The 26,817-nt window shown below is 40.2% G+C and overlaps 2 protein-coding genes and 1 long non-coding RNA gene across 5 annotated transcripts in view; 2 read left to right on the forward strand and 1 right to left on the reverse strand.

The window, feature by feature from the left end:
* The window catches only part of LOC145436595 (uncharacterized), an 88,600-nt gene that overhangs the window by 8,446 nt on the left and 53,337 nt on the right, over positions 1–26,817 (forward strand). For 2 of the 3 annotated variants that reach the window (XR_013914323.1, XM_080313977.1), the window contains exons 2-4: positions 2,881–2,939; positions 3,237–3,743; positions 4,896–4,982. Coding sequence is in view for 2 of the 3 variants with exons in the window: in XM_080313977.1 (XP_080170103.1) it covers positions 3,527–3,743; positions 4,896–4,982 (304 nt within the window). In the remaining variant the exon portion in view is untranslated. The remainder of the gene's footprint in view (positions 1–2,880; positions 2,940–3,236; positions 3,744–4,895; positions 4,983–26,817) is intronic. The other variant, XM_080313978.1, reaches the window with a different exon arrangement.
* Positions 3,151–26,817, reverse strand: part of LOC145436628 (uncharacterized) — a 66,190-nt gene continuing 42,523 nt past the window's right edge. The window contains exons 2-3 of the long non-coding RNA XR_013914357.1: positions 4,956–5,301; positions 3,151–3,285 (exon numbers count right to left, since the gene is read on the reverse strand). This is a non-coding gene — a long non-coding RNA (uncharacterized LOC145436628). The remainder of the gene's footprint in view (positions 3,286–4,955; positions 5,302–26,817) is intronic.
* Positions 6,408–18,347, forward strand: LOC145436589 (uncharacterized). The gene is made up of 3 exons (XM_080313969.1): positions 6,408–6,797; positions 6,868–6,990; positions 12,954–18,347. Exons 1-3 carry the CDS (start codon positions 6,527–6,529, stop codon positions 13,595–13,597), a joined length of 1,038 nt encoding a protein of 345 aa, XP_080170095.1. The 5' UTR covers positions 6,408–6,526; the 3' UTR covers positions 13,598–18,347.

Consider the following 26,817-nt stretch of genomic DNA (forward strand, 5'->3'; position numbering starts at 1 on the left):
ATCTTTTCACTATATTCCGACAATCTTGATGGTAGGTCAAGAGATAACAGCACGCAACAAAGTGACTAACAACATTTGGCCCACCCGAAATTCCATTACCATTTATAACTTGCCATAAATTTTCGAAAACACGCCCTTCATCAACTCTACCGGTGAACTGTTCACGTGGGCTGAGAAAGGATAAATGCTTGATAGGGATATATGGAACTGCTTATATTTGTGACGAAATTCATTCGTGAATCTGAAAAACTTTCGCGACCATAACGAGTCCCAGAAACTATATTCATAACATGACCGCTCGTTGTTTCGGTGCGTATAGTAGGCAAACGGACATGGACGGTTTAACATGGGTATTTGGCTAGTTCATTACGACTATTATGCCCTGGAATGCGGCCTTAGGCCACCTGAGTAATAGAAAAGTGGCCGTGAATAGCAAAAAGGTTGGCCACCCCTGACTAGTACAACGCGTCTGATCACAGTCGGCCTATTAAATCCCCCAACCCTTTTTATTAGGTTGTTGACTCAAAAATGGAAGCATTCAAGTTACTAATTAGCTCTACATCAGGGGTCGCCAACTCAAAATAGGTCGCGGGCCACTTTTCCAAATTCCTGGAGTCCGCGGGCCGCATGACATCAATATCGATATAAAAGTAGGCAACGCAGTTCAACAACCACGTCTGATAATTCTACGTTATTACAACGCTGTGCTTTCTAACATAGGCGACGGTTATAGTCACCCCAAAAGAACTAATATTTTATTGAACAAACACAAATACAACAAAAGGTATCATGATCATCAATGTCATTATATTTTGGACTATGAGCTGTACACGATACCTGACAATGACAACACTCTTGAGCCGCTAAAACAGGGGTGGCCAACATTTTTGTAATTCACGGCCGCATTTCGCGTACTCATGTAGCCTGCGGCCGCATACCGGTGGTTAGTCGTGATAAACTAGCTGGGGCCAAATACCCACGTTATCATGTCCATGTCCATTGCCGGTACACTCCGAACTAATCTATATGCACATATCGGCTTACTATGCGCACCAAATCGTTAGTAGTTACGTTGTAAATAGCCACAGAGAACCAATCTGTGGTCGCGCGAAGCGCGAAAAATTTTTCATGTTCATGAGTGAATTTCGTCAATAAATATTAGTATAGTTTCACATATTACTATAAAATATTTATACTTTCTCGGCCAATGTGATCAGATTCCCAGATACAGCTGATGCAGGGGGTATCTGCGAAAACTTAGGGTTGCTATTACAAGTGTCGACAGCCGCATAATTTTCCTTCTACTGCTGCAGATTGGCCACCCATGGATTGAAGAATCAATATTGGGGTTAGCTATACACGGTAGGCCTACTTGCTAGACAACTATCTCCTCGTAAAGCATTGTCTTTTGGAGCGCCCGAAGTCGTTTTGCAGGCGTCTCGGTCTTGGCAGTGGTGGGCCATTGCACGTCAAGGCAATATGCCCATTCGTACCAGCAAATTCTTCATCCATGGAATGATATTACCATGCCGAAGCCGTATCAACTAGTGAGTAATAGTGATAGTGGGCACATAGAATGGCTCACTTTGAAAAACAACAACATTATGTTTCAACTGAAATCAATTCTAGCGTTTCAACATGATTTACTAAGCGTTTTTCTGAATTTTTTTCAAATCAGGTCGCGGGCCGCAAAATAGGACCTCGCGGGCCGCATGCGGCCCGCGGGCCGCGTGTTGGAGACCCCTGCTCTACATGTAGATTATTCAATATAGCGAGATGGGGCAAATACAAAGTCACGGTATTTGGCCCGTTTGTCTATATTTGTCAATAGATATCCAATATTAGTTCAAGATCTCATTTACTCCCGACTATTTGCGAATTTGATTTTACCAGAGTGAATCATAGATTGATAACCACAGTCATAATCAATGTACGCCCTTTGGACTGGTTTGAATAGTCGACGGCCGAGTAATTTGTCTCGAGTGCCAACCTACAAGACAATGATAGCGCTAGGAAGAATGACAAATAATATTTCCCAGCATTAAATGCGCCGAATTGAATGCTTTTGCTGTGCCTAACCTTTTGGTGCACGGCACTACTGTGTACAGCATGGTATTAAGTTTATTTAGATATCGTGAGTCAATGTCCAGGTTGCCGGTTCACCGGCCCACAAAACCTGGTTCAAATGTTACCGATCCACCAAGCTAAAAAGGCTGGAACCACTACGGTTCACTCAATCATCAATATGACTTTTGCAGAGTGGACATCTTCCGATAAGGATAGAATATAGTGTGTGGGAAGATTTTGTGCGACTGGTAACGATATTTCAATTATTGACACTTACGTGCTAAAAAGTTGAAGATTTGAGTGAGATCTACATGTATCCGAATCCTAGATCAATGCATAAACAGTAGGGCTGTTCAAAAATAACTATTTTTTTCGGATTCCAGCCATTCACTGATTAAATTAAGTTATGTGAGTTTTTCGTTGATAAATCGCGGATTATCCACCGATCAAATATAATCCGAGGATTATCGTCGACAAACTCGGCATTCTGCAATTACTGTGTTCATATAAAGTTTTGACCTTATCTCTTTCCGGGTGCAGTGCGTCATGAACTCAAGCTTCTGCGAGTCTCGTTGACTTGATCTGGTCTATTCCGGTCAAAATCACAGTCAATTTCCAGGCAATTTGATGAACGTGTAGGCCCTACGTCTTTCAGGACTTCACTGCGACTGTTCTGTTCATGGTAATCTCCCGCATGCAAACCTTGATAACCTAGCCTAGACGTTCACGTTGGCGAAATAACATTAGTACATTCATGTATGTGAACGATTCCGATGACCTTGGCGCTCATCGATGAATTTCTCACACCTTCAGACCAATACTGCAGTCGGAGCTACATTAATGGACGCTGGGTCACGCATGGAAACTGCGAGGTGAGTAGTCGAAATTAGAGAGGTCGTATTTGATACAAGATTTGCTGAATATAACAGGGACTGGCGTTTGCATACCTTAAATCCATGGCAGTTATGGTATCATCTATCTGTCACATGCACACTGGTTCCCTTCTTGAAAGGCATGTCTGCAACACTCTAACCTGATGTTCTGACTTCAAACTTACAAATAATGTGTCATCATTTTACACTGCTCTACCAACAAAAGCGTCCGGTCTGGATTTTGGTGATTGATCAAGGCGGAGAATGATTTTTGATATTTGTAATCCGATATTGAAGGAGCTGTGTCCTACGAAACACTGCGGTAACTAGGCATACGGTACCGCTACTCATTGGACGACATTCATACATGAATATTTGTGTGTGAATCTTTTTTACCAGTGCCAACCCATTTCAATTGTTGTTGTTTTCCTCTACCTTGATATACATGACTGGACGTTGTACGCTGAGTACTGGTATCACCCGCCAACTTACCGTAGCTATACACCACCGTAGCATATACGTGGTGTGGTATGGTACCGCTCGTGAAAATATTTTAGAGGCTGGAATACCTTGACTTTCTGAAGAAAATGTCTGCTGCCAAAACTGCACTGCCCCTTCCACAACAGCGACGTCACAATGTCTTAGTCGAAGATTGGAGCTGCGAAGGCGACATTCACTCCTATCTGGCTACGCCAAAGTTCAACAATGTGATATCTATTTTCCAGGACGAATCATCTCTTCAAAGTATCATGAGTGACTTGACCAAACTAGCAGAAAAAGAAAATGCTCGAGCTCAGCAGTCAGGTTATATTCCATTCCACTGATATTTTAGTCCGACACCCTGGTTATACCAGTGATTCCTATGATAAAGTAGTTCTTTACCTTTTTTTCTCCCAGCGCTTCCTTTAAGATATTTACATGGTTTTGCGACCCCCCATATTTTAAATACTGTACTTAAGAGATTCCGGCTGATTTTTGCGGGTTTGGAAATATTTCGTGCATGAATCGACACCGATGACCACTCAACTAATTAACGATCTAATAATTTTTTCACTATTTTTGGGATCAAGTCAAGGTTCTTGTCACAAATGTGGGGCACGGGCTCATACCTCATACCCAATGTACACACGCCGATTCGGTGGCGTTGTATTTTGTAGCTCTCGAAGACCAGGATATTCAGTTGGTCATTTTGGTCAGAGACGTTCAAATCGTGTCTATTGTACAAATGGCTCTCGCTCTCAAAAGTTGTATATAACAACGCCTCCAGATTTCGAGACGCAGTGTGCTGCAATATCTAATACCTAGTTCAAACCATGTTGTCAGGCAAACCTCTATCTAATAAGGTGATCGAACTGTGTTAATGAGGTTTTGCTATCGGAAATTACGCGCATGAAGCGGAAAAACACATTTTAGATGAAGCATAGTAACTTTGCATTCGCGGAAACACTAAATATATAGTCGGTATATTTCGCTCAAGCCGCGTCGAAAATTTTGATGTTTGATTAAATTTGTTCGGCATGAATGAATGGATGAATTTTGCAACGATATCTCAATCATATATAGAACTATAGAACTCTGTATCCCTATAAACAACCACTACACCACCTGTGCTGTTACGTCATTTTTTCAGCGCCCCCATAACTTCCCAGCGCCACCATAGCGCCAATGAGAGGGCTGGTGACGTAGTTAAGAACCACTGATCTAGTACATCCTGATGAAATATTTCTGAAGCTAATCCATATCCCTATGCGTTAGCTTGTACTGTGAAAGTGTATACCTATCAATTCTTGCCTCGCCCACCACTTGTCATAGCTTAAGCACTGTAGCTTTGTAGTAATGTTGGCTATCCTTTATGTAATGTCAAATATATTATTCTTATAGTAATTTATTTTCATGTGTGTTATTCTGTGCTCACTGATTTCAATATGTGTTGTAAGATGGATGTTTTGACTTCAGTATCGTCGACAGCATCCTATAGCGACTCTGCCGTGACTGAATTGATTGCGGGCACATCACGAACACGAGCTGGTGACGCTAAAGTCGGTGAGTTGGCTGCATGCAGTAATTTTCATGGTAATATACAGAGGTATAATCAGTATGTGGCCGGGAAAACAATTCATTTGTGGCGAAAATTGTCGCATAATCCTGAAGAGAAGAGACAGTTGGCCTACACTTATGAGGTGGAAATCAGTATAGTAACAGTGTTTCTTGACGGTTAGAGCGCGTGCACCCCTTGAGATTTCAATATTATATCTCGCAACTAGCACTTTATCAGGCTGCAACCTAACGCAGATCGTGAGTCTTTATAGTTTTTAACGCACAACATTTGTTACGGACTATTTAATCACCATCCGTTATACAACTATTCACAAACAATCTGACAAAACAAACTCTTTCCGTATCGAATGCAACCATGGATAAAGCAATTCACTAACGCAATAATTAATTGTCTATTTATTTTCATCTACCTACCATGCATTGGGTGTCTTACCTGCGTGGATTTATTTTAAGGTTAATGCAAGAATTTTGCCAATGATATTGGTACTTGCATATAGGCCTACATTACTATTATTTTTTTTAAATCCTCTTTCAGCGCACGTGATCAGATTTACATGTTGAGCAGACGGAGGTGATAATTAGCGCGATTTGTTTTACCTAAAAAACGGAAGATTTTGACCTAAAAATTAAAATTTCTATAATATTTTATTTTAATAAATATGATTTTGACAAAATTTTGACCTCATGGATGTAAATTATGGATTTTCGCCCATAATGTTAGAATTGTGCTACTTCTCTTCCTTTCTGGTTGGAACCGTATGTTCTTCTGAAAAAAAATGACTTAGAAACTGGTATATTTTTGCATGAAAACCTTTATTCTAACAAAATCTGGACCTATGGAGAATTTCAGTAGTCACATCACGCATTATGGTCAACACCATGTCAACCTATCTGATCGTTTATGATTCACAATGAGAAGACAATGGGCCGTTAACAACGATAGGCCTGTGAAGTAGGCCACAAGCAGTAGAATGTGGAATGATAAGATCACCGATAGTGCAAACATGTACGATACAAACTAAATGCAGGTTGCAAAAAAATTGACATTGTAAACAGTTTTGACAATTTTTCGTCCTAACGCTACAAATTTGCCAATATTTTGACTTATTTTGACGTGTCAAAAACAAATAGAAATCACCCTAGTGATGATCCATATAGGAACGCACACTTCGTTTCTCCACCACCGAATCCAACTATAATACAGTCATACGAATATTAGCGCGTAGTACTATCCCGGTCGCATTGATACTCAAGCTTGACTCTATTTACGATTCACACAATTCTGCAGCAATTTATTCATTTGTTGTTATCCGGCATAGTGACTTTCCGAACAACGAAGTCTCCAGACCTAAAACATAACATGGTAAGTCTATAGGCAATATTCTGCATATTTCAGGGACAGATGCAGGTGGAATTTCTGTTATGACACCTAGCGCAACTAAAATGCTGGATCTTACGTCTCCACAGTCCAACGGAGGCGGTGAGTATAGTTTCATTATCTTGTTCTAAGAGTTTTACTCTTTAAAAAAATGATCGTATATTTTAAATCGCTCATAGATCAAAAATGGAAGGAATCAATCAAACTTTCTGCTGGCACCTTGTCTAGTGACACTTGCTGTTTTGACACTGCTTTTATAAACGCGAATAGCTTTACATTCATCAGTCATCTGTATTCAGACCCGGATGAATGCGACAACGGTACGGATACATGCGATAAGAACGCCACTTGTCAAAACACTTCCGCGTCATTCAATTGCACCTGTGATACTGGATACGCCGGAAACGAAACTCCATGTTTTGGTTAGTAGTCATACTAAAGTGGCACGGACTTAATCTTCCCGTAAAGTACTGCAATAACTCACTCTCTCAGATAATAGCGAGTGCAATACAGAACTACATGACTGTGATGCGAATGCTATCTGTCATAACACCGATGGGTCTTACACGTGCACCTGCAAGTTTGGCTTCACTGGAAATGGAATAAACTGCACAAGTTCGTATATATTTTTTCAGTTTGATAGCTTTGTAGGGGCACTGCACTCTAAATGTGACGTGGTCAATATAAAGTTGAAGCGAGAAAACATGATTGGCAATAATCACTTTCATCAGAAACTTACTGCTTTTAAATTGCAGCGAAAATATTTGCACGAGTGATTCCAATGAGCTCTAGCAATCTCAGTGGTCTATCGAGATCAGTCGCCATCAGGCATCGTCACTTCTTAACCGTTCGAGAAATCTCTGACATGTATGTGTTCAGAGTGGCTGTTTCTAGGCGTCACCTACCAGAGATGAGCGGATTTGAAATTTCTATGTCCTAATCCAATCCAAATCCGAACCTTCAAATCCAAATCCAAATCCTAATCCATAACTTTTACATATTAAAGTCCATGTCCAATCCTAATCCGATTCCTACTGGAAATTCAGAAAAAATACTAATTCATGCAATGGAGGGATTCGAAAATATTCTTTCACAACCAACGATTCACTTGATTCAAGATAACTTAGTGACCTTAAGTACAATAATAACTGATCTGAATAAAGTTTGTCGCCATTCACCACACGACATTTCAATCTCCCAGAAAATAGGTCAATCCAATCCAAATCCTAATCCGTTCTGAAAAAAATGTCTAATTCAAATCCAATCCAAATCCGAGAAAATTTCACAAATCCTGTTTTTTCAAAACCTAATCCTAATCCATGCTCATCTCTGTCACCTACGCCTCTTTAGGAACTGCGTCACCCATTTTGCTAGAGCAAACACTGTCATTGCAACTTGCTCCACCAATAAATTGTGGGGTTGGGGGTTTAACTGCTAAGTTCCCGCTTGACATTCGCGCGAAACAAATAGCACGAACCCCTGCAGCCTCTGATCCGTTGTCCACCGGTTATACGTTGTAGGAACCAGTTATAGGGTGACCCGCGGTTCGAACCCGGAGGTTGCATATTGCGAGAGTATAGAAAACTATCGCCACGTCGGCCTTTGATACGATATGCCAAAATTGATATGTTTATCAAAGGTGATCCGGCAATATTACCCAGTTAATCCGAAATCGAGAAATTTTACGAGAGGGTCGCACCAAACCAAATCACAATCGTCAGTCACGAATCATCAACGGGTCATGTTTTATCATAATGAACTAGAAATGTGACGTAATAGCTGAATATCTACCGCATGGTAGCTTTTAAAAGTGATGTGATAGTGAGGTTTGGTGAGATTTCAGTGATTTTTATAGTAGTTTTAGCGTGAACTTCAAGTTCCTATATCTAAAAAAGATATATGGCACTTGAATATATTTTGAATCCTTGAAATTCCAAAATGCCGTCGCGGGCCGCACAAAATGCTCTCGCGAGCCGCGTGTTTGAGACCTCTGCTATAATAACTTTCACGCAAACTGCCGTTTGTTCGTCATAATGAATCAGTTATGTTGCGTATTGGGCACATGGCACGACACAATGCAGTGGGTGAATCCTGGTCATTTCATACGCAGAGAATGCTTAACTTTGTATGCGGAAACAACTATCCACTATATGCTGCTTTGTACTTTATAATTAAAAAATCGCAACTCATTCCATTTGTTTAGATTTTAGAATGATTGATGCCATTTACATATGTGCTTGTGCAACGGTGGAAACCGGTGAAATTGTGGATTTACAGATTTTCATCATGGCGTGGGGTGGGGTGTAAATCGGGTTATTGGCACTTTTTGTTACAGCATGAAACTTTCACGACGATACCCATATCGAATACATCGTGGGTGCGGAGAAATTCAGAGACGCATTTTAGTTATAAGTCGGTCTCCACACATATACCCGTTGGTTTACATCAGTGCTCTCCAAATTTTTTGGATGATTTTATCATTTCGACCATTTTACTGAGCTAACGTACCGCCTCGTTATATCTACCCGAACAGAGACTGATAGCTCGAAAGTGCTGCGAGCCGAGATCAGTTTGGCACGTGTTGTATGACGCGAAGGCAAGATTTGGCAGGCTGATTTGGTAGAAACTTTTGAAATCGTGACAATGCTAGTTAATTTTATCTTTCTTTAATGAATTATTTTTGTTCAAAGCTCTCAAAGTTCGTCCATTGTTGAAAATGAGCTCTGCGAGCTTTTGAGAGTATATGAAGCTCTGTTGGCTTGACTCGCAGTTGAACGATGGCTACCATCGTTGCATGTCTGATAACTTTCAACCACGGGCCATAGTTGAGAATACGAGGCGAGCAATCGAACGTACTAGATTGTTTGTGGAATTAGGTCATTTCTACATCGATGATACTCAGTATCCGGGACCACGAAACCAAACGTTACATGGATGCAAAGCAAATTAGAAATTGTGATCTAAATATTTTTTCAATTCATGAATGTATATGCCTGGGACCTATCATATCCGAAAGATTTTCAGCTTCTGGCTTTCGTTCAACATGTGGTAATAGGTGACAAAAGTGCTCAATATGTGTCTATCAGATTGGCTGATTTCTTTTTAAGATTTCAACAATCAGCTCCAGAATAAGACTTTTTCCGGGTTTCTCACTATCGTTCTTTGAGTAGTACTTCACAAGTACGTTAGATCGTACAAATCCTGTGAGGTTAAGTTCCTCTCCGCATTCGTTTATTGAGTATAGTACTTTGGAGTACGTTTTAGTACTTGTACTAATTATGTTACATAATCCAAATTCTGTAATTAGTTTTTTTCTAATTCTAAATTAAAAAATTCGGCTCTAATTTATGCTGATGCAAGTCCTATTTCTTGCCTTCAATTTCATTGCGTTTACTTGTTGATTTCTTTGCACGTTCATTTTTCCGTTTATAATAAAATGTTCCATGCGGGATTCGAACAGTTTTAGATGTCGTCGAGTACACCAGGTGGTTTTAGTGTTATTTCGAGGACAGATTATTTAGTATTCTATATCAGGCCGCATTGAGGTATCACCTAGATCGGAAACACCTAAATACGGAAACACCTATATATGGAAACACCTAAATATAAAGCACAATCGACATCATCTAGGACATTTTTCGTGGGATCTTTTTTGACGAAAAAAGTGTTGTCTTTTCTGATTTCAATGACATGAAAAAACTTACAGTGTATAGGTTGGCGTGCCTCACCTGAGATGTTCCCTTTGTCCACTAGTGTTTATTGAACCAAATGTACTATCATAAAGGCGCCGAGTTACTGGGTGGCGGGGTGGCGCAGCCACCCCACGAAACATTTATTGTGATCCGTGATTAGTAATGAGACTATCGAAGCAACCTCGTTTACGACGTCGATTGCGACACGCTTGCGCTGAGAAACACCATCTTCTCTCTCGGCCAGACGAGTGAATTCACGTTCTCCTTCTCTTAATTAATTCGTATTTGCGCCCTATTTGTTTACAAAATTATTTTTGAGTTAGTTCCGTGAAAGTCTCTTCAATTGAAGGCATGGAGCGCGAAATATGACGGTGTGTTTGTGTATGCCTGCGAGCTGAAAGTCATTTCTGCGCAGAGTGCGCATATTCATTACTCTAACAAGGCTTTGCCAACTTTTTCGGGAAATGCAACAATGCAGCTCAAACATCGTTATAATGAGCAAACAATTGTCGCGATGTCAGAATTGGAACCCCATTGTGCTGTACGCAAGTTGAGGAATTACTGATTCGATGCGCGCTTTCTCGTTTGCTATAGTCTGTAGGCTACGAATTCTTGTCTGCTTTATACACTCGTATTCCCTCGGTGTCACTTGACAGAGTTTAATTTGTTATCAATACTGCGTATTGTGCAGTGTATGGCGTTGACTTACGTTGTCAAAAATTGATGCAACACGAGACTCTCGGTGGCGCAAATTCCTAACTTATTCGATTAGTTTGAACGGGAAACTTTTATGTTCCAATAAACTTCATTGCTGGACGGACTCTATCGAGCGCAACCGTATCGCGGATCGAATTTCAAACCTTTGGGATAAGTATTTCTATTGATAAGGTTGCGGCATGCGCCATATTGCTCTTACTGCAATAAAACTTGGATAATTAAAAGCGCACCATTTTACGATCAGATTCGACTGGCTGATCGGGGCCTACGTAGGCCGTAGGCTCCGGGTTGATATTAACCAGCGCGTTGTCGGCATAAAAACCCCAGGTGCGCAATCAGGGCCATTTATAACCAGAAATCCCGTCCTTTTGAAATGCCAATTCACTAATTCGTATTATCGATGCTGCGTACTGCAAATTAACGAGAATCATTTGTATGCGAAATAGGTCATCGATATCTCATCTACACAATCGTCGGTGGTTTGATTTAGCGCGTCCACATGCAGGCCTGCTATCGTCCGCAGAAACAGTTTCGCCAAAACAGTAACAATCTCCGAGTGTAATATTGTTTGTGTTTATGTATCTTTTTGATTCAAACTTATGCCCGTGTTTGAACAAATTGTGCTCGTTGCCATTGCCGAATCTGTGTATTTAGGTATGACTAGCGCACCCTGTAATTGTAATTAATGCAGGTTTGCGACCTGTATGCAATTTCGTTATCAGCGGAACTTTGCTGGCCGATTGTACAGTCAGATAAAATTGATCACTACTATGTATTTCGCACAGCGTACTGATGCTGATTTCAGCAAACTAACGATCCTTATTAGATGTACAAATTCGACCTCATCGTTAGAAACGTAGATATCGTCGCGCGCTCTGAGAAACACTAATCACTATCTTCTATCGCGATTTGACGACCAAATATACGTCTACCTTCTACAAATTAAAGTGCATTATTTGCATCGATGAGGGCCGTAAGCCGCATTTAAAATATTTTGTGAACCATTTTTGTGACAAGTATTCTCGGAGCGCAAGTTGAACAGTGTTTTATTGTATGGGCTTGCTCGTTGGAATTTATTCTATTGCCCATAATAATAATCCAATTATGCTTTGCGAACGTAAATCGGGAAATGCAACAATGCAGTCCGTATCAATGTGTTAATCAACAACCAATTGTTGCGATGCGAGCTACTCAATATCAAGTAAAAACCCAATGTGTTGGCGAAGGGATAATTACTGATTGGCCGCGCGCATTTGTAATTATCATTCTTGTCTGTCTTTCGTGTTCCAGAATTGTCGCGCTGTGTTACTGCTCAGTCCAGCCACGAATGCCGAGTGTGCGGCAATCAATGACCTAATTTCGCAATCATCTCAGCGTGCGACGCGATATGTGAGCACTGTGCAGTGCACACTGTGCACAGACGAATCTCGCTAATTGGTCACGGCCCGCGTTACACTGATATACGACTTGTTGAATACATCAGAATGGTCATTTCACAAGGACGGGGTTTTGCGTTTCAAAAAGGAGGGGGTTTCGACACCCTCTGGCTACACGCTTGCCGCCACCCCATGCCAAAATAAAAGTCGGTGATTAGCTCTCATTCACTGTTGCCTCTAAGCTAAGCGCGGGCGCGGCCGCGCACTGAAAGCCAAAATGATGACATTTTTTAGTCGTTGCGCACTGTTGACCAAGGGTCCGCGCAGTGAATTGGTGAGTGCGCGCAGACTCGTGAAAAATTACAGGAAACATTGCTCTCAATTCTAGGCATAAATTGAGGGGACGTATGTATGGAGGAGAAGGATGTATAGTTGGTATTATATGTAAACACAACCCAGCCATCCCATGTATGTGGCCAATAGATGGTATGTACCATGTGTCAGTGTGTCTCAGATGATAAGCATATATTTGAAAATTATTCATTTCCTACAGTGTCGCTGCATTTAGGTTTTTTGAAGTTAGACATTGAAACATTTTTCGAGACCGGAACGAATTGGGCAGTATACGAAACCAGGAAAATGTGCAGTTTGGAGCCTTTCCGAAAAAAATAGTTGACTCATAGTTCATATCGCCACACCTGCTTCTACTTACGTATCACTATATTGATTATTTTAACAGCCTATGGATATCACATGATAATGATTTAGTCGAACAACATTTATGTCATTTCAGCATGCAACAATTCTGTCTTCATCTTTCCGAAAGAAAATCACGAAGACTACGTTCTGTATCAACGTACTCTGTCGGGTATGGCGCCTTCCACCGTTTGTTTCTGGATACGATCGGTACATAAAATCAAGCCGGCAAAGGGATCAATTCTAAGTTACTGCACGCCGGATGCGCCATCCTGCAATACCATCGCAGTTTTTTTGGAGGGAACCAAAATAAAAACGATCATAAATGGCGGAATGCTGTACTTTGATATGACTCGAAGAGTTATTGATAGGACATACACGTGTTTAGTCATGTCCAAGAATGCGGCAAGAATCTACATCAACGGTACCGAGTACGAAAAGATATATAATATTCCAGCAGCCGTTGCTAGAGAAGGGGTGCTCATATTTGGTCAAAATCAAGATGGTAAGATCAATGGTGATATTCCTGGAGAACCGGTAAATCCTGAGCAGGGTTTTTACGGCCAGATCGGTGGGATCCATATCTGGGATAGAGTTCTCAACGCATCTCAGATTAACCGTACGACGAACTCCATACGATGTGGCCCTGTGGATGATGCGTTCGCGGTTATCAACCAATCGAATGCATGTGTGAAAGGACAAGTGAAGACTGACTTTATAGAAACTTGCTCGAATGTGTAACCCAATACACATCGATTGAAATCTACGTGGAAATACTTGTAGCTGATTCGGGAACCGTCTCGCCGAGCACACTTCAAGGAATTTCAGCTGTTAGTGCGATTCAGCTGTTTGCGATGATGATTTATATTAGCCTAATGGAGAACAGCGGTTCTGAAACACTTGTAGACATCCCTCCTTGATGACAGTGAAAAATTCCCCCCTTTTCTTGTGCAACCAGAATGTTTGCAATCCCAACAAATAGTTTGATGGCATGTAAGGTTGTGACTGTTGAGAGACTTCTCAAATACGAAATTCGGCTAAACACGGAGCAGTAATGACGAGAATAATTCAATTGAGTACTTTTGGGCTGTAATTAAATGCGCTTCATAACAGTGGCTTACGACAGAATGTGCCCTCAATGAGTGTACTCAGAATGGCTACTTCGAGATTGTAACCACTACGATTTAATCAGGTGTGGGCAACCGTTTTGCCATTCACGGCCTCATTTCGATTTCTGATGTAGTCCACGGCCGCATTCCAACACATAGCCGTAATGAACTAACTGGCCGCCAAATACCCATGTTAAAGTGGTCATGACCTATGCCGGCGAAGTCCGGATTAATGTGCTTTTTCATAGGATTATTATATGCACCCAAGTCGAGAATGGTCGTCTAATGAATAGCTAGTGGAATGCGACGTGGTCGCGCGATCCGGGAAAATTTATTCGGATTCACAAATGAATTTCGCCATTAATATTAGTAGATTCACATATTACCAGAGGTGGTCAGTAACGAAGTACTTCTACTTTTTCGAAGTACTCAAGTAGTTTTCTTCAACTTCTGGTACTTACACAAGTAGATCTTTTTTTCGCTACTTCTACTTCTACTTCGTAATATTTTGTGAACTACTTACTTACTTTTCGCTATTTTCAGTTTCTCAAGTAGAAGTAGTTTGATCCCCCAATAAGAAAGATAGCCGAAGGAATTTCGGAGCTGTGTTCAGGTAGTACCAACATTGAATATGCATAAAAGTCATATAATATCAGAATTTTCGTTGCGCTTCGCGCATAGTAGATATGGAGGGAAAAATATGTCTTAACGAAATTATCACTGAATATAATTTGGATACCGGGTTGGCGTGGTTCTGTTCCCACCGCATTGTCGCCTATATCAAATATTTAATCTCAGTAAGTATGCCACCCATAACGTTTGAAACTACCGTTTCGCAAACTAGCAATTACCTGTTATACCTAGCAGCCCATGACGTGCCCTATTCTGGAATTGTGAACTTTGATTATTCGTTTAACGTTAGTACTGTTTTAGCAGACCACCGTTGAAACTTTCTGGACAAAAGACATTAAATATAGTTTCCGCTTTTTAGAAGTAGTTTTTGCATTTTTATTTCAATTACGAGTATTATACGTTGCGTTCTAATTATAGTTTCAGTTCCTTTGCCTGGAGAACGTACATGTTGAAGTATAAAAGCAAGTGTAGTAATGCCTTATATTTTCCAAAAATAAAGCTATACACTATATGACATTTTCACGAACTGCCATATTTTTAATTAACGTATACTAATCGCGCAAAGTGTTAAAGCCGTGTCCGACAAAACTTCTCCGCATTGCTTTTCGACTGAACTAGGGGCCGTATAATACGGGGAGGGGGTCGCCATACCATGATATTCTCTAAATGGGGTGTTCGAGTAAATCATTCAATCAATACTATCATTTACATCCCATGATGTGGCCGACTTCTTATTCTGTCAAAAATTGACACTTCCTTGGATGCATCAATATGAATCAAGCTCTCTAAACCTTCCGCGTAGCCCAATTCGCAGCTTTTGACACTCCATGCCAGGGGCCGGCAACTTTTCCAGTCGGCGGGCCGGATATAGGAAAACTATGTACTTGGCGGGCCGGATTGCTGAATCGACACATCATTCGCCGACAACGTGGATTTGAGAACAGCATTCTCATACAGGCACCGCCATGTCTGCTCCTCTCTGATCAACACACTAATTAGGATTTCAAGGCTTTCGATAAGCCCGGTACCCCATATTTACCAAGATATCACTTCATTAGAGCTGCGTAGGTGACGAGATAGCGTCGTTGTTCAACTGTGTGGCCTATTTTATCTCGATATTGAATTCATGCGGACCGCGGCTTCTACGACATTTGAAAAGTGGCCCGCGACCCGTTTTGAGTTGGAGACCCCTGGCATAAGCGGTGTCTTACAAAAGCCTAGAAGTGTGCCGTGCTACAAGTCGGCGGCTACAGAATCAAAAATAAGAAATATCGGCCTTGGTAAATGACCATTAGTCGACAAACACCATGATTACCACAAACGATACTAGGATTGAGTACATCGTAAATGCCGATAATGCAAGCGTTCCGGCTTCGACGAACTTACGCGTAAGCTCCACTCGCGCACTGCGCAAACATGTATATAACATGATACATTCACTAAAATTTGACGTAGTAAGCAAGTAGCGGGAAATATCGACAGACTGTAGCCGCGGGCCACATTATCATATAAGACGGAAAACTGTCCGCGGGCCGGATCGGGCCCGCGTGCCGTATGTTGCCCACCCCGCTCCATGGGAACGAATTACGATCGTTTTCACAACTACTTACTTACTTGAGTAGATTTAAAGTCCGTTAATTCTACTTCTACTTCAAGTAGTTTTAGGTTGCTTATGTAAAAAGTACTTCTACTCGTACTTGAGTAGATTTTTTTCGTCGCTACTTCTTCTTCTTCTAATTGAGTAGCATTTTTGACTACTCTGATCACCTCTGCATATTACTATCAAATATCTATTCTTTCTCAGCCCATATAGTCAGATTCACTGGTAGAGTTGATGGGGGCAGTATTTTCGAAAATTTAGGGCAAGGTATAAATTATGATGCATCTTCGTGTGGGCTGATTGTTATCGGTCAATTTGTTGCATGCCGTTGTTTCTTGACCTCCCATCAGGAGGCCTGTATCGCCCAAACGTATTAGACAATTTTTTTCGTGAGAAGCACACGATTCCAAGTTTATATTTATATATATATATATATATATATTCCATAATTTCCCCTACTGTTTGAATCTATACTGTGGGCTCAGATTGGAAAGGGCGATATCATATTAAGGTCGAGAAACGAAGCATTTGATTGAATGACATTGAATCGCGTGCAGTGCGAAGAAAATTTGAATACTAGTCAAAATCTTTCAAATATTCGGAAGTCAATTCGCAAATTCCATTTGCCTGTCGACGGCCGACAAAATTTACTAATTAAATTACTTGTCACGGCCGCACAATTTGATTTCCACGGCCGCAGGTTGCCGATCCTTTTTTTAAATCCTTGCTTGTTGGATTCAAAAGGCATATTATACATGACATGTGACATCACCTTATAAGGGAATATCTTATTTCTCCATAACTTTGTACCTTTTACACACTATACGCGAATGCTTGACAACCAGACCATAAAGGCATTAGCTAATAGCAACACCTGTCACCAATTATCATATTGCAGAGACATATTATGCTAGGTGCCCGCTCCGATATCAGTCTAAAATATAAATCTGACGTCAGTGTATTGATAGTGCCACGCACTTAAGGATTTGGAATCGTGATATAATTAGGATTATTGCCGTTGTTGAAAATTGACGGTTTTTATACATATTAAACTCCTTCCTAGTTCAAGAATCATCACTTCTCTCATGCGACGTGGCGTCCCTCTCAGATGCTTTCACCCCCCTCCTGATTGAGAACCACTGCTCTTGAATTTTGTTCAGTTTCCGATCATAAATTTTTATCTGTAATTAAATTGCCGTGATTTGGAATGAATATTTATATATATGCCTACAAATTTTCAAGTTTGCTCTAAACTGAAATCGAATATATGCTACGTATTTACTGATTCCATGAGGCCATATATTACTTTTACTGTACATTCTAAAATTGTAAAGCATATCGGTCACTTCCTTACTTCATTTTTCTTTTATTGAGTAATTGTGGCGCTTATCGCTTATCGCCTTATCACTTTTATTTGCGCCACGATAATGAATGTTGTAATGATCATTGGTGTTTGGCTTTGGTACTCTTTTCGGACAACTTCCATTCACGCATCCATTTATCATCTCTAGATCTATCTCGCTTGCATGTGTACTAGGGATGGTGTGAACGTGAGGTTCACGTGCGCGTTCTGTGTGTGAACCTCGTAAATTAAAAGTTCACGTTCACAAACGAACCTTGGAAGTTCTGCACTGTGAACCATTTTAATACATTACAATTTTCACGTCATTATAACATCTTTGGTTAAAATTTATTGCATCTAAACTGCGAGTCACTCCATGCATGGCGCTGGCAGCATAAAAACCCAACACTAAACGAGCATGCACCTTGACAATTTTTACCTATTTTGTTACAAAAATTGGCTCGAAATATCCAGCTTTCTGTTTGTGAATATTTAGTGACTCTCTGCTGTGACCTTGACTCGCAATCACGGAACATCAAGAGCGAAATACGCTACATGTAGGTAGTCAGCGAATGATGCTTATTTAACCAATGAATGAAATTGATATCGTTGTCTGATGTGAAAAGTCTAACAAGCGTACTGGGTTCATCTCGACATCATAAGTTTATTGTATCATAAAAAACAAATCCGTGCGATTGGGGCGTTATTGTCTACTGCTGTATGACTTGTTAATGGGGTAAAACCCGTTCTACACTCTTCTCAATATCAACGTAGCAACACTCAGACGCCGAATACATTGTCCGGTCAGGCCTAGACCGTTGAGGCGTAAGACTATATTGCCTTGCAAGTCCTCGTCGAATTTTGTTGGTAAAGTGACTGAAGATATTGGTTTTATGGGATTATTATATAATTTCATTGCTCCAGTTGATACATTTCGCGACGCTTAAAAAGTCAGTATCTACTTCAGCAGTGTGGCATTATGTGGCCGAATCGTTGCTAAGTATCGTATACGTACAATAATATACATCACCTGACTGAAATGTACGGTTAGAATTAGCAATATGACGTCACGTTACGTCATGAAGTTCACGTTGGCGTTCACACAGAACCTTTCAAGAAGGTTCGCGTTCACACGAACCTGAACCTTTCAGAGGTTCACACCATCCCTATAATGTATACTCATCAGTGTCTTTTGCTGATGATTTAAGAAGGTCGACTTCACGCGATCAATATGGGCTTTTCTTATACGATACCGCATACGCAGTGAGATCAGAGATGAGGAGCCCGGATAAACCTCCAACACATACAACGTGGCAGAACCATGACTCGGACCTAACCATTGGTGCCGCGACGGTGTCGCTCGGCACACCGCGCCACTCGCTTCCCCTTTTGTGATTGTATTTTACGAAATACGAAAGATTTCTAAAATGCTCCTGGTCGACCGCTCCGATTTCGATGTTTAAATTTGATTTTAACCGGCTGTCAAGTAGCGCTATCACGTGAAAATATCATTATATATTGTGCATCGGTGCGCAAAATTATATAATAGTTTTGAGACGAAATAAACAGTTGACTTGCAGTCAATTTGAAATCAATTTCATTGCGCATAACATCGTGCGTCACAACATGAAGAACTATCGCTGACATTCGATCGAACATGGCGTTCTTTTTTGCAGATTGGCTCTATATTTTTCAAGAAATCACCTAGTTTGGATGTTTTAATTTTTTTCACGCTAGGTTACAATATATCCTAACGGCCTACATTAAATGTTTTAGAGTTAGTAGGTCCGTCTGCACTGAAACCACGAGAACGTGAGTAGTATATACGATCGCTGGCACATTGGTGTTTTTTGCATGGGGTATCATAGGGCCCGCTCGCATGCGGCTGGGAAACTCGTGTTGGCATGCGGCTCTTATGTCTTATGGGCCCGCTCGCATGCGGCTATTGCGTCTTATGGCCCCTCTCGCACGGTAACCCTTTTCAGTATAGGGATCGCTTGCACACGGCTTCGAAATCTCGTGTTCGCACGCCCACCCTTTTTGACCCCCTCTCGGTCGCATGCGGCTATTGTGTCTTGTGGTCGCACGGTAACCCTTTTCAGTATAGGTATCGCTTGCACGCGGCTTCGAAATCCCGTGTTCGCACGACCACCCTTTTTGACCCCCTCTCGGTCGCATGCGGCTATTGTGTCTTGTGGTCGCACGGTAATCCTTTTCAGTATAGGGATCGGTCGCACGCAGCTTCGTTGTTGGCATGTCGTACTTCGTGTTGAATATGTATCAAGTAAATAGTCATGTGAATGAACCTTTGTTAATGTGTATATCGTAAATTATTATATATGATGTCATAGTTCAGTCGCGACAAATGACCGATCGTGTTCTAACTCAAGTCTTTCCTCGCTATTGATTGCTACGTAACCTGAATAATACTTTCAGATCGGATTATTCACACCTTCCATATACCGCTGTTTCGCGCCTACAGAATAGTCTCCTGTTCACAGTCGCAACTTCATCGCGATGCCGCGATTTTCACACCTCGATCAGTAGAACAACACCGCGCTAACCCAGTTGTCGAATCACATAGGTCGAACATTGTACGCGAAAATGAATTATTGCATTGAAAGGTGTGAAAAATTTGTAAAATCCTACGATCACCCACAAGATAACACCTCAGACATAGTCATCTTTCACGACTTGGTGTCATAGCCATACCGATCGCTCACGCGGTGAAATTTTAGTAATCAGTTTGTCACAGAACTTGATTTCGCTGGTAAGATTTAATAAGTAACGACTAACAGAACCGCCAGTGTCGGTAACTTGAATAGCAACAAATTGCCACTTATTTCCGTCCTAACCCTAATCCTTTGTGAGGTTACCGCATACTCAAATAGGTGTGAAATAATTGTAAAATCCCACGATCGCTCACAAGGGTAAGGAATAACAGAACCACAACAACAGAACCCACAAATTGTCAATTATTGGTATAACTCGAATCTTTTTAAGAGTATAATCCTTTTGAAACTGAATATTACTTGACTTGACCAACTTTTAACTCCGTTTCCGGATCATTCACACATTCCACGCCTCTGTTATAACACTTATAGAATCAATACCAACTATCTCTAACCCGATAATATTCAATCATTTTGGTAATTTGCCGACTTTAAATCCGTTCGCCAGATGTACCACAGGTAAATCCAAATAATCCAGAATGAAATATTTGGACTTTGACATTGTGTGAATTGAAATATGTTTGACAAACATGACTACCAACTTTCACCCAGTCACATTTCGAGATTATACGCACATTGATTTGAAACAAGTAATGAAACATTACAACTCTATTCGCGACCTGTCTTTACGTTTGTCAAAGAGAGTTTCAGTAATTACTATGGCGATATTTTAATGTGTTACTACACACAATAGAATCAATCAATGAAATATCACCCATTGTTGTAAACATTTCCAACTTGACAACCGCTTGCACATAACACGATCGAGTTGCAATGCGATGAGTTGAATCGGAATATTTCAAACTACTACATATCGCGATTTGAAGTAGGATTGCCAGACAGGCTGGGTAAACTTTCACTCCACTGCGTTTCAGATTAATTTATTCACACGATCACCATCTCGCTGTCTTCGCACTTACACAATCGCGTACTGTTCCCACTCGCAACTTCGGTACGATATTTCAACTTGTCACAATAACTGATTATTCACATGTTGATTTGAAACAAAAGAAGCCTTGAACAAGTTATCTGGGTATTTTTTTGTCACAATTGAGTTAATGGAAATAGTATTACACCTCGAAATTTTAACATCTTACCATACTCAAAAGAGTCAATCATGAAAACCTTGTCAAGTAAATCCGTTTGTAACTTACCAGACCAACTAGACAGTACCCGTACAGAAAGAAGACAAGATTACGCGAGTACATACAATCGCTACAATCTAAAATCCATAGCAAGTTCTGTTGTATTCATATACCGCCAAATCGTTTTTTTCTGTTCAACTGTAAAAGTCGTTACTATTCTGTAAGATAAAGTAATTACTACTCGGTGTATTTTATAAACCAAAGTAAATACTACTCGGTGTGTGGTTTGAGATTAACCAATTACATTTGAGTATACGAGATTTGAATGTCTGACCAACGTAGTTGAGAATTCATTTCTTACAATCGAACGCAGGCATTATATTGAAAATTTTCACGATGTAAACATATGAATTGACACATTGATTTTGACATATGAGATTTTGTATTAGTCGATCATGACTTGATTATTAAATTATGACATTATTAGACCAGGGTCGTGTTGAAGGTTATTACGATACCAACAAACTTTTCAGAAACATTGTTATTAGCATATCGATTTGTGAAACTAGATTAACATGTCTGAAATGTTTTGATTGGGAAGATTAAGCCGTGTTCGTAAAAACCACGCAGCGTATTATGGATATCAGGAAATATTTTACAAATGTAATTGTCTCCAGTAACCAAGACTAAAGATGAAACAACAATTTCCTTTGTTGAACAATAACCGGTACAATACTTTATCGTCGTAATCTGCGGTGAGAATTGAAACACTTTCGCGCATTACCCGGTGTCAAGATATCACACTAGGTGAATTGACATACCGCCGCTTGATTAATACCTAATCCGTTCGCACCATTTCACATACTTTGATCATTACAAAAGTAAATTGGAATATGTTTGCTAGATGTATTCAATTCAGTTAGAAATGGCTGGTACACAACAATCGTAATATCAAGGAAGTACTTGCTACACTGTAATTCACTTAACGTGTTTTGCATTGTTGTTCATTTGTAGTATTGATTGTTTTTGAACCCCCTAATAATAATTCCCGACATGAAACCAAACCGCTGAAAGTCGTTACCATCACAACGAAACAATTTGTACGATGTTTGCCAAATGTATCCTATAGTTAGGTGTACTAGAATTATTTGTCTAACACAGTGGTTCCCAACCTTTTTCGACTCATCGCCCCCTTTTCAAACTCCACACCGATAATCGCCCCCCAAATATTGGGAACCTAAAAATGGGCATACAGACTTAAATCACCGTCGAGTTGACTAATAAAAAAGGTCAACTTTTCGGCTCTACCCTGAAATTACACTTTTCCAGCTAAAGTTTGGTGAGTTGACTAACAAAGAAGGTGAATTCTCCGACTTGCTTCCAAAAAGACCTTCGCACTTCGTCTCCCCCCCCCTCCCCAATAAGTTGGTCTTGACCCCCTCTCCATAGGGCGATAAAGCAAACTTCTTCAACCTTCAAACCAAACTCCCCCGATACCTCTTTACCGCTACTTCTCAGTAGAAATTGTTGGACTCCTAAGTTAGTCGGCCTAATTCGCGCAAAGCGCGAAAAATTTCTATCATTCATGATTGAATCGGTCAATATGATTGGGAATTGCATATATATATATTGCTGTCAATTTTTATCCTCTCTCTGCTCATGTATTCAGATTTACCGGTAAAGCTGAGTGAGGTGTCTTGGAAAATGTAGGGCCCGTAAATAATAATCGAACATATTCGGGCGGACCCGTCCGTATAATGACTTCATTACGTAATGGCATTTCGTGACCTGTCTGCTATGTCAAAAGATATTCAAATCGCCCATACGTACTAAACTAAAAGACGCACACAATTTCAAATTGGTATTTCTGCACTGGCAATTGATTTTTATCCAATAAGCAAGAAATATGAGACCACGAAATATCGCGCAGCGCTAATTTTTTTGAAAAAGTTGCCTAAATTTCCAAAATAATACTCTATACTTAATGTTAATTCACGAAAAAATTGTGGGCCTCCTTCGAGCTCGGGCTCCCAATTGGGGGTTTGGGTGTGGCAGTTTCGGTCATGGACGCCAATATAGCCATTTCAACGCGCCATCGCCCCCCTATCGCCCCCTTCGTCCGTTTTCGCCCCCCTATCACCCCCTTGGCTATTTTCGCCCCCCTGGACCGACAAATCGCCCGCTGGGGGGCGATATCGCCCACGTTGGGAACCACTGGTCTAACACATACACCGACAATGCAATCGAAAATTTTTCCGTTGTCATTCGCTAAAGTAAATGTCATCACAATAATCTGTCACTAAAAGACGTTACTTGTATGTGATTGAATCCCTAACAATTATCTCACTAAACCGAACTCCAAAGAAATTTTACTCACTCGATGGATATGAAACAGCGTCGCTTAATCGGTCTATATCGTTTTTCTGAAGGTAAATCATATGCATCCAATAGAAAACAATTTTCACTAGCTTGGTAATGAAACCGAAGTCTTCATTCAATATTTTGTTCGTGTCAAATACTTTGCAATAAACACACTGGAGTGGTTGAGCTTTACATCATCAGACTGTAATCTGTAAATCAAGCTTACATCCGATTTGTAACTGTATTGTTTACCTAACCGAGTTGTATGCACAGTTTGATATTTTTATCATTTAGTGATTGTTGAACATACCACTTCGAAATACTGCGTTGATCTTAATTTCCATCATCGTGATAATCGAAGTACATTTCTTTCGAATTCGTAACAACCGGCGTTTCTATGACATGATAAATTTTTGACAAGTTATGCTTAGAAGATTGGTTGCATATCGCGAAAAATAATATACCACTCATATTGATACTGTTACTCCATTGATCGATATTTGCAAACGAGTAAACTTTATTACTTGAGTTTCTCCGCTTAATGTAAATGTAAACTCAGCCGTCTTTTAACATCACAAAGACATTGATAAAAAGTAGGCAATCAAACGCTACAAGTTTAACTTTTGTAGGTTGTGTATGATTACCCCACGCAACTCATTTCTTACCAAAGGTATATGAAATATATTCATGGTACACGAAAATAATCGATATTCCCATGCTGCGAACCTGTACAATGATTGGTGGCGCTTTCAAACTGTTTCGATACCTCAAGACCTTTATTGTCTGAATGGTTGTTCAATGTTCATGTATCTTAATAATCAAATAGTTCAACACAGAACTAGTACGAACAGAAACATCAGAGTTGTTTACACAAAAGTTTGTAAGTGTACAGTATGCGAATACCATGTGTAAGTCCAGCACAATTGTGGTATCCATCCGAGTTTAGTTAACACAATTTACGACACCGAGGTCGCCTCATCTTTCGTAAGACAACAAACCAACCAAGGCTTCAGGATATGTCCATGTCATAGCAATAAATCAGCTACTCCAAACAGAGTACAAATGTTTTCTAGTTACGGTGCTTACATTTTACACACAAATCAATCTACTTTGCTAACGAAAAGTGCTGAGTCATCACATGGTTGTCCTCACAACAATACTACTAAAACATACTATCATACAAAATGGTCGTTATAGTTTGCACACCAACGGTATATCGTACAAGTAACAAGTCTCGAGAATCCAGTTATTCAAAAAACGTTAAAGTGTTTCTCCTGCGCCAAGTCGTTATGTTGACGAAAGCGTATATTGTAATATCATGATCGATTTGCATTCGTTGGTTACAAAATGTCACTACTCTAAATAATTATTTTTCACTCAAAAGCATACTTGTCACCATTCGTTTTCATCAAGCGCGAGTTCAAGAAACTTACCTACTACGACATGAATTGTTATTTTTATTTTGTGTAAATAGGTAATAATTAATTTTAGTAACACTATATCAACATCATCGAGTTGTGCGAAAAGATTTACATGTGGTCTTGTGGTTTTAATCGAAGTACACAGCACGGTCTAATGTAGAGTCATCTCTATTGTACAGCAACTCGGTAATCGAAATGCATGCATTAACATTTAAACAGCGATCTTGTTTCGTCACGCGAAAAATATGTTCACTATCGCGATACTCTGCACAGGGCGTGGAAATCCTTTTCACATTCGTAATAGTATACCAACGGATACCGGTGACAACGTTTAACAATACCAACGACACTAAACATACGATACCTACCCAAGTAAAATTTCCATTTTCACCTGGAGGTCAACCGTTACCTGAGTAAAAATACCATTGTCCTTTGGAGATTTATCGTTTACTCAGAGTAACAATATATTTTCACTTTGTGTTCTATCCTTTCCTGGAGTAACAAACCCCTTTTCCTTTGGAAATCTATTTTTTCCCTGGGTAACAAACCTTTTTCACTTGGAAATATATTATTTCTCTGGGTAACAAACCTTTTTCACTTGGAAATATATTTTTTCCCTGAGCAACAAACCTTTTTCACTTGGAAATATATTTTTATCCAACAGCAACAAACCATTTTCACTTGGAAAAATACTTTTACCTAGAGTAACTAATCATTTTGTTTTGGAAATATATTTTCTCCCTGGGTAACAAACCCTTTTCGTTTGGAAAACTATCATTTACCCGAGTACCAATACCGTTTGCACTTGGAAATCTATCTTTTCTCTGGGTAACAATACCATTTTCGTTTTGAAAACTGACAACCACACCCGACAATTTGATATTTTTGTATATTGTTACAACGGGCAGTGACAAAATATACACCAACAACGACTCCGATACATTTGTGCAATCGCATATTCACTTGTGTTGGTGCATCCCATCAAAATCATCGGTTACCCACATGCAATGTGCTCTTGTATATCGAAATGTATGTTTGGGTAATTGGACAATAGGTTTCGATAGGTCTGTGATGTCCGGGTTCGTGCTTTGGATTGTCCAGAGTCAAAATGTCTGAATAAAACACCTCCTCGACGATGGTTGGTACGTGGATAACGGTGTTCGGAAAACGGTTGGATTTATGTCACCCATCGCGATAACAATTCCAGGTCGAGTTTTCCCCCGCATGTTTACTATATTGTGTCTTTATTGGTCAATGTATGTCTCGACATTCAGTTTGAAATCAGAAACCCTGATAAAGTATGTAACCGGATCCAGATATCAACTCTGAATCGATAAACCAATGAACAATATTCAAAGTAAACATGTTACACCCTGTGTTTCCACGAAAAAATACCATCCAGACATACGTCGCGCTTGTTTGCCCACACCAGTATACGCGTAAATGGAGGTGTGTGACATTGCGTGCAATGTGTTGGTATACAAACATCGGGGAGTAAGCCTTCGATCCACAGACATTATCATAGCCGGTAATTTTAATGCAGATCGAATGTCATCAAGCACACCCGATAACAATGTCATACCAATAAGCCACATTGCAATGACTCTGAGTCCGCGCTATAACATCGATATTTCGACACCGTTCACTGATTTACTCGACGGTTTTATCGCGTTGTAAC

The sequence above is a fragment of the Botryllus schlosseri genome, chromosome 3, assembly GCF_051294905.1.
Source record: "Botryllus schlosseri isolate E-star chromosome 3, Bs_hap1, whole genome shotgun sequence".
Lineage (NCBI taxonomy): Eukaryota > Metazoa > Chordata > Ascidiacea > Stolidobranchia > Styelidae > Botryllus > Botryllus schlosseri.

What these genes read in the sequence shown, in the direction of transcription:
- LOC145436589 (XM_080313969.1), top strand. Translation starts at nt 6,527, where the DNA reads ATGATCGTATATTTTAAATCGCTCATAGATCAAAAATGGAAGGAATCA. An exon ending in AAACGAAACTCCATGTTTTG is followed by an intron (nt 6,798 to 6,867) that starts GTTAGTAGTCAT and finishes TCACTCTCTCAG; the next exon opens with ATAATAGCGAGTGCAATACA. An exon ending in AAATGGAATAAACTGCACAA is followed by an intron (nt 6,991 to 12,953) that starts GTTCGTATATAT and finishes ATGTCATTTCAG; the next exon opens with CATGCAACAATTCTGTCTTC.